Source organism: Penaeus vannamei, chromosome 11 (genome assembly GCF_042767895.1).
Source record: "Penaeus vannamei isolate JL-2024 chromosome 11, ASM4276789v1, whole genome shotgun sequence".
NCBI classification, from domain to species: domain Eukaryota; kingdom Metazoa; phylum Arthropoda; class Malacostraca; order Decapoda; family Penaeidae; genus Penaeus; species Penaeus vannamei.
The window spans coordinates 6,633,080-6,642,703 of record NC_091559.1 but is presented as its reverse complement, the minus strand read 5'-3'; the positions used below and the strand labels follow the sequence as shown (position 1 = coordinate 6,642,703).

Here is a 9,624-nt window from a genome sequence, read left to right as displayed (position 1 = left end):
TCCCCTCCTCCCAGCCTCTCCATTTATATGTTTTACTGCCGATTGGTTTATATCTGGGGGGAGGAGGACTGGCAAGGCCCACCTCCCCCGAGCCTCCCATTTACCCCAGGGGGCTAGGGGGCAGGAGTTGGTACAGGGCCAGGGCGTGTCCACACACCGGTGGGCCATGGCCCTGAACCTCTGGGGCCCCCTGCTGCTCCGAGATCCCCCTCAGTTTAGCCTGGAACCGCAAGGTACCCAGTTTCCATGGGTGGCCACGAGGAGGCACTGCAGGGAGTCTCGATGATGGAGAGGCTATGCACTGGCAGGGGGAGGCTTATGCAGAGCTGCTCCCTTTTTCGCACGGGGCTAGCCAGCGGTGGCAGCTGTAAGCGAGAAGGCATGCAGAAGCTCTTAACACTAACTACACTACCACTCCATCGCTTCACACCACCCTGCGCATGAAGCACCCACCCATATACATATATTTATATACATATATATACAAATATGTATATGTATATACATATATGTATATACGTATATATATATATACGTATATATATATATACGTATATATATATATACGTATATATATATATACGTATATATATATATACGTATATATATATATACGTATATATATATATATACGTATATATATATATATATACGTATATATATATACGTATATATATATATATATACGTATATATATATAAGTATATATATATATATACGTATATATATAACTATATATATATATGTATATATATGTATATGTATACGTATATATATGTATATATATCTATATATATCTATGTGTTCGTATATATATATATGCGTATATATATATATACGTATATATATATACGTATATATATATATACGTATATATATATATACGTATATATATATATACGTATATATATATACGTATATATATATATACGTATATATATATATACGTATATATATATACGTATATATATATATATACGTATATATATATATACGTATATATATATATACGTATATATTATACGTATATATATATATATATACGTATATATATATATATGTATATATATATACATATACATATATATATATATATATATATATGTATATATATATATATATATATATATAATTTTATCTTGCTGTTTTTTTTTGTTATCTATACGTATTCACATTTAAGGGCACCCTAACAGATTAAGCAATATCATTTGCTATACTTGAGGTCCGGCAATAAAGTTTTTGCTCAAGCATTACAGGCCACCTACACTGCCTTCTGGCAGTCTGGTAATCTTCAGTAATCATGGCATAACAGACAAGGTGCTTGCCATCATCCTTCTGAAATGTATCAGCAACCACCTCCTCAAGCAACTGAACTATATTTGGATTCACTCCAGGCAGATCCACATTAGAAATTTAAGTTACTTAACTACTGTGTATTTGGTGTAGAGCTACTGACAGCTCACTTGTCCTTGAGATGGCATTGTGAATTTTAAATTAATAAGTAAGGCAAGGATATGGCCTTGCACTAGTTCCTTCAAGTGCTTGGACTAGATTCTGGTAGGGCTATCAGCCAAAGACATTGTTGGCAACACTGTCATTACAAGGCTACTGACCTTGATTCTGCTAATACTGCAATCCTGAGTCTCTGATGAATCTAGTACTGGCATTCATCAGTGTGGCAAAAGCCTTGGCACTAGAGGTCTTTTGGACCAAAACCCAAGCTCCAGGACTGTCCTCTACTTCCCATGTCATGAGGAAGTCAAGGTAGGCCTATTCCATGTCTGGTAACTCATTAAGAGAGACCCTTGTGGTTGGAGGTGAAGGGTGGATCACCTTTTCACATATATAAGAAGCCAATGAAGACTACCAATAATGCACAAAAGGAATATAAAAAACCTAAAACTTATTAGCATTTTATTTATTTAATATATTTAACAAGTATATACTATTAGAAGACAGAGATTCATATGTACAAATCATGAGGCATTAATATTTGTAATAATAAAAAATAATGGGGAAAGAGGTAACATTACTGTCTGTCCTCAACCATAAATAAACAAGTCAAATTCAGCCCATTTCTTTTGTTTTGTACACTAACGCTGCCAACCCTATAACTCATGTACAAAAATATTGAAAACATCCTTTGCTTCCATTGATATCACAATCAGTCAAAAGGCCATTCAGGGTTCACTTATTCCATGAAATGTAAAAAATTTGCTCTAAAATATAACTTTATCCACTTGCGAGCCCCAAAATTTAGCTTTAGAATATGCAGTTGGTGAAGTTCCCCTGTCCTTCCAACTCTGGAAAACTACAGTGAAATATATATAATAGCCAATAGTCTGTGTGACCTTGCAAGCTGCAGGTTTTGAGACAAAATGTCTTCTATTCCTATTACATCCCCTTTCATGTTAGCATGTTAAAACAGATCATATACAATATACATGTTATTACTGCATGTGAAAGCTACTTAAGAAATCTTGGTAATGACTGATTGCTGTCTGAACTATCTTTTACTATAATTTACCTTGTTTCTCCTGGAACTAAATAATTTCAGAAAACGAAGTAAAAAGTATACTTGTGTAGGCCATAGGTTTATCTGTATCTGATTATTTGTTTATAACAATAACAGTGTTTTCCTATATTGAGTAGGTTGTTTTTTCAATATAGTTAAGTTAGTAACAAAAACAGAAATGCCATATGACAAGATGCAACTGAACAAGCTACTTAAATAAATTTAAATACCAATAAGAATGAAAACAATTATTAAGGTACCATCAAAATCAGTATATTTTCCCCTAATTTCCAGAGAAAGCAAACTGACTGTGCACCTGGTACTGTTTGTTTGCCAAACTCAAATCACATAGGGTGAGTGGTCACTAAGTCTGATGGTCTTGCCCCCTCTACTGACCAGCCAGAGAAGACAAAAAGATCTTTCAAAACTAAAAAGCTTTCACTAATTTCCTCACTTCATGTATCTTCTGCTTTACATTGAGATATTACATATAAATATATTCACAGAAGGTTCTTTATGGCATAAAGAACATGGCTTCTGCTGGTACTCCAAGTGCATAACAAGTCCCAAAGACAACTTCACGATGTTTCTTCCATGTAATAATGAAATCATTAGCTATAAATACAATCCCCACAACTTCAGCTCTCCCTCAACCTTCCTCCCTGACATGTATGTCACATGACTTTTTCTACAATCTACAACACAGAAGTGCCATCCTTTAGAAGGCTTTGGCCACTCCTTTGCAGTCTCTTCCTTGGGCTTAGATTTACCTGTGCATCCCTTCAGTTCATAGGACTTATGACATTCACTCACATCAACACTTGCTGCTTATCATTATTTTAAGTCGTCAAAATAAACATGATGAAGGTTGTGATTCATATCCCAACATGCTATTCTCATAAATGTAAAGATACTGTTGAAAAGTTTTCTTCCTGCATGATACACTATGCCTCAGACTCAACTGATTTATATATTTTTTAAGCTGTACTAGTGACTGGAAAGAAAAACTATTATGCACTGAAGAGTACACTTTCATTACATTCCTATCCTTAGACAAACCTGGCAACCCCTTCCTTAACCACCCTATTCAGAAATTCAATGCCTGTCTGCACATAATGACTATCCTCTCATGCTAGTCTAATTCCTTTGAATTGTGAGCTTCAGACAGACTGACCATGACATAAACAAGACTCTCATAAGAAGAAAATAAACCATTAAATCCCCTTTTATAAAAACAATGTGCAATATATGATGAATCCACAGAGCAAATATGCTAAGAGGAGAAAAACATCAGCTTTAAAATATTGGAATGTTGAAGTCAACTTAATTACCTTTCAGGTGCACCAACAGAATTTGGCGTGTCCTACTCATTCTTTCCTCACATAGGTCTAGGTTAATGACCCAAACATTCTCATCATGAAAACAACAAAATATGCAATAAAAACTGATTCTATCGTGAGAATGTAGGTTCTCTTACGTGAATGACACTAAGGTTAGTTACAGCACTATTTAAAACCACAATTTAGAATACTATGTATCAATCTAACAGTCAAACAATAATTTCTTCCTTTAAATATTTCCATGACCCTTCCCAAATATCAAAAAAGAAGGGCCAAAGTTAAGAGAAAAAGAAATAGGGATACAAATACCAAGAGGTGTAAAAAGCACAAGGAACACCTCACCACCAAATAAAACTTGTCTTCAATTACATTGATCATTCTAACCATCCTTTCCTAACCACATCATTATATATGCATCTTTGAACAGGTCTTAAGTCATTGCAACTCTGTCATCTACACCATCTGCAGAATCTTTATGATGCCTTTGCTGTTGCCAGCAGCTATGATGTTAGATCCTTTCCGCCAGCAGACAGCAGACACAAACTCTGTGGATTCCTCTTCCTTCTGCTCAGGATCTAAAAACCACTTCCTCTGATCGAACTTTAGGCTAAATAGTTTTTTAGACAGTCCCTTATAGTAAACATAGAGGGAATTATTCTCTGAACCACAAGCCACATATTCACCATCAGTTGCCAACCCAACAAAATTCTTCTCATTTGTATGTCCCTGTAGGGATCTCACACAGTGAGCACTGTTCACATTCCAGATTTTCAGCTGGCTGTCAGTTGATGCTGAAACAATATCTTCACTGGAAATAAACTTGACATATGATACAGCTTTACGATGACCTTTGAACACCCTTACTGCTTCCTTTAGGTTTCGAAGGTCATAGTAATGAACACAGTGGTCAGCAGACCCAAATGCCAAATGATAACGACTGGCAGGATTGAACTGCACACAACATACATTTGCTTTGGCTTCCAGGCATGTCAATGACCTCTCACTATCTAATGACCACAGTTTTACTTTGTGATCATCACTGCCAGAGGCCACAAGCTTTGTGTCCATTCTGTTAAAGTCTACACTCCAGCACCTTTTCTCATGCTCTTGAAAAACATGTAACCGCTGGGCAGTGAAAGCATCCCAAACAGTGACTGTTCCATTGTAATCACTGCTAGCTAACATATGCTTCATATAATTATTCCAGCTAACACAGCTAATCTTTGAGGGACAGATCATCTCTGAGCATGGATAGTGCAGGTCTACTGTATCTCTTATTACTGTGCCATAGTCAAAAATACGGATCTTTCTTGTCAAACCTGCCACTGCAAAAAATTCACTGTCCTTATCAAATTCTATACTAGATGCAATGTTACTTGACTGATGAAACATATCACAGTTATAATTAATTGTAGCCAGAGGTCGCATGCTACTATACTGGGTAAACTTACTAATGCATTCTCCAAACTGTTCAAGACCATTCCCTTCCCCTTCCTCAACCCCAGAGTCACTGAACCCAGGAACACGCATGCTGAAGTATCGTTCCACCAACTCCTTAAAATGAAGATGCATTCGCTTCCGCTTTGCATCTATGGTGGAGGTTTGGGGGTTTGCCTGGCTGAATAAGGGTACATTGAATCCTTCTTCTGTGGGGCTTCGTGAATCCTGTGAACCATTAGAGGTTCCTGGGCAGTCAGCATCGAGAATCTCGTTCAGCAACACACCGCTAGAATTTGGCACACTATTTCCTTGGGGAACACAACTAACTAGACTATCACTGTATGGTGAGACACTTTCAAGATTTGTTTGTACGCTTGACAAATCATGAGTTATGAGTTTTAACTCCCTGCTTATTGTATCCAGCTGTTCCTCTTTGTGTTTTCTTAGTTCAGACAAGAAGTCCTTCATGAGTTCATACTTGTTACGCTTAGAGGCATTTTCCATCTGATCTCTTTTCTCCTGTAGAATACTAATAAGGTCAGATATATCACTAACACTAAGACAAGAGGAATCAAAGCTTAGGTAGTTCCGTAGTTCACTAAGTGCCGCTGACTTGTGTCTTTTTGCAAAGGCTGTTTGCAGATCCACAGCACGACGCTGTTTTAAAATTTGTTGGTTCACAGTGTGATTTGGAAAAATGTTTTCTACACTATCAATAGCAAAATTGCACTTGGGACAGCGCTTATCAGTCTCTATACTGCACACTAAGCATGCATGACAGAAAGTATGGCCACACTTGGTTACATGTGCCTCTGAGATGAGGTCAAGGCACACTGGACACAGATAATCGGAATTTATCTCTTCAGCTGTATCTTCAAGACCATTGAGTACAATAGGATGTGCTCTCTTGACTCCCCTCCCCATGCGTGTGCTGGGGCCATCAAGATGTATCTCATTGGAAGCCATGTTGTCTACTCCCTGCAATAGCTCCTGTCTGGTGTTCAGTTACGCCTGCGCTCACTTCACCCACACGTATACAACTCTGTGACCTGAAAGATACCACTCAGCATAAGCATATTAAGCAAATTACAGAATTCAAACAAACAATATTTCAGGAACATTCCCATTAAATGTAAAGAAGTTCATATCTTGACATCTTTCAGGTCACTTTAGAGAGGACAACCTAAAGAACCTAACTTTACCATCTCTGAGCTGAATCTGAAACTCATGGGTAGGGACTCAAAGCCTCATTTTCAAAGGGTTCTTCCATCCAAAAAACAAGAAAGGACATCAAAGGATTTAGAGCAAAGACCTTCAGACATCAAACGTCTGTATTCTTAAATAATTTTCAAGGGCCACAACTTGTGTCATTATACAGAGAGGAGAGGAGAGGTGAGGAGAGGAAAGGGAGAGGCGAGGAGAGGAGAGAATAGAACAAAATAGAAGAGAAGAGATATGCACATATAGTGTATATGCAAATATTAAGTGCTCCCTAAAACACATTCCAATGGACTGTAAACAGTTTCTTAATTTTTGGTTTCTTAATCAAAAACTTTGTTGCACTGCCCTTCCTGCAATCATTTTCTCATAAATTTTCAGAAAATTCTATACATGCAACACAAGATTTTTCATGGTCTTCAGTTTTTTCTACACCTTTATATTTGCTTGATGCTTGAGGAGAGCAGCAGCATCATAATCATGCATCTCACACTCCCATTACAATTAAATCTAATGAAATGTGCAAACTGAAAGTGTGCACACTCACTCACTCAAACACACACACACAGGAACACACACACACATGAACACACACAAAGACACATGTACACACACACACACACACACAAAGACACATGTACATGCACACACACAAAGACACATGTACATGCACACACAAAGACACATGTACATGCACACACACAAAGACACATGTACATGCACACACACAAAGACACATGTACATGCACACACATTCACAAACTCACTCACACACACTCACACTCACTCACTCACTCTCTCACACTCACTCACTCACTCACTCTCTCACACTCACTCACTCACTCTCTCACACTCACTCACTCACTCTCTCACACTCACTCACTCACTCTCTCACACTCACTCACTCACTCTCTCACTCACTCACTCACTCACTCACTCACTCACTCACACTCACTCACTCACTCACTCACTCTCTCACACTCACTCACACTCTCTCACACTCACTCACTCACTCTCACACTAACTCTCTCACATTCACTCTCTCACATTCACTCACTCACTCTCACACTCACTCTCTCACTCACTCACTCACTCACTCACTCTCTCATACTCACTCACTCACACTCACTCACTCACTCACTCTCTCACACTCACTCACTCTCTCACACTCACTCACTCTCTCACACTCACTCACTCTCTCACTCACTCACTCTCTCACACTCTCTCTCTCTCACTCCCTCACTCTCTCACACTCAATCACTCTCTCACACTCAATCACTCTCTCACACTCAATCATTCACTCACTCTCTCACACTCAATCACTCACTCACTCTCTCACACTCAATCACTCACTCACTCTCTCACACTCACTCACTCACTCACTCTCTCACACTCACTCACTCACTCACTCTCTCACACTCACTCACTCACTCACTCACACTCACTCACTTTCTCACACTCACTCACTCACTTTCTCACACTCACTCACTCACTCACTCACTTTCTCACACTCACTCACTCACTCTCTCACACTCACTCACTCACTTTCTCACACTCACTCACTCACTTTCTCACACTCACTCACTCTCTCACACTCACTCACTCTCTCTCTCACTCACTTACTCTCTCACACTCACTTACTCTCTCACTCTCTCACACTTACTCACTCTCTCACACTCACTCACTCTCTCACACTCACTCACTCTCTCACACTCACTCACTCACTCACTCACACTCACTCACTCTCTCACACTCACTCACTCACTCACACTCACTCACTCACTCACTCTCTCACACTCACTCACTCACTCACTCACTCTCTCACACTCTCTCACACTCACTCACTCACTCTCTCACACTCACTCACTCACTCACTCTCTCAAACACACACACACAGGAACACACACACACATGAACACACACAAAGACACATGTACACACACACACACACACACACAAAGACACATGTACATGCACACACACAAAGACACATGTACATGCACACACATTCACAAACTCACTCACTCTCTCACACTCACTCACTCACTCACTCTCTCACACTCACTCACTCACTCTCTCACACTCACTCACTCACTCTCACTCACTCACTCACTCACTCTCTCACACTCACTCACTCACTCTCACACTCACTCACTCACTCTCACACTCACTCACTCACTCTCTCACTCACTCATTCACACTCACTCACTCACACTCACTCACTCACTCACTCTCTCACACTCACTCACTCTCTCACACTCACTCACTCTCTCACTCACTCACTCTCTCACACTCAATCACTCTCTCACACTCAATCACTCTCTCACACTCAATCACTCTCTCACACTCAATCACTCTCTCACACTCAATCACTCACTCACTCTCTCACACTCAATCACTCACTCACTCTCTCACACTCAATCACTCACTCACTCTCTCACACTCAATCACTCACTCACTCTCTCACACTCACTCACTCACTCACTCTCTCACACTCACTCACTCACTCACTCTCTCACACTCACTCACTCACTCACTCACTTTCTCACACTCACTCACTCACACTCACTCACTCACTTTCTCACACTCACTCACTCACTCTCTCACACTCACTCACTCACTTTCTCACACTCACTCACTCACTTTCTCACACTCACTCACTCTCTCACACTCACTCACTCTCTCTCTCACTCACTTACTCTCTCACACTCACTTACTCTCTCACACTCAATCACTCACTCACTCTCTCACACTCACTCACTCTCTCACACTCACTCACTCACTCACTCACACTCACTCACTCACTCACTCTCTCACACTCACTCACTCACTCACACTCACTCACTCACACTCACTCACTCACTCACTCTCTCACACTCACTCACTCACTCACTCACTCACTCACTCTCTCACACTCTCTCACACTCACTCACTCACTCTCTCACACTCACTCACTCACTCACTCTCTCACACTCACTCACTCACTCACTCTCTCACACTCACTCACTCACTCACTCTCTCACACTCACTCACTCACTCACTCTCTCACACTCACTCACTCTCTCACACTCACTCACTCACTCACTCACTCTCTCACACTCACTCACTCAC

At 39.9% G+C, this 9,624-nt stretch overlaps 1 protein-coding gene across 1 annotated transcript; it reads right to left on the bottom strand.

The window, feature by feature from the left end:
* Positions 1-1,901: 1,901 nt before the first annotated feature.
* Positions 1,902-6,427, bottom strand: LOC113814778 (E3 ubiquitin-protein ligase COP1-like). The gene has a single exon (XM_070126942.1). The coding sequence runs from the start codon at positions 6,259-6,261 to the stop codon at positions 4,309-4,311; it is 1,953 nt and encodes a 650-aa protein (XP_069983043.1). The 5' UTR covers positions 6,262-6,427; the 3' UTR covers positions 1,902-4,308.
* Positions 6,428-9,624: the final 3,197 nt, after the last annotated feature.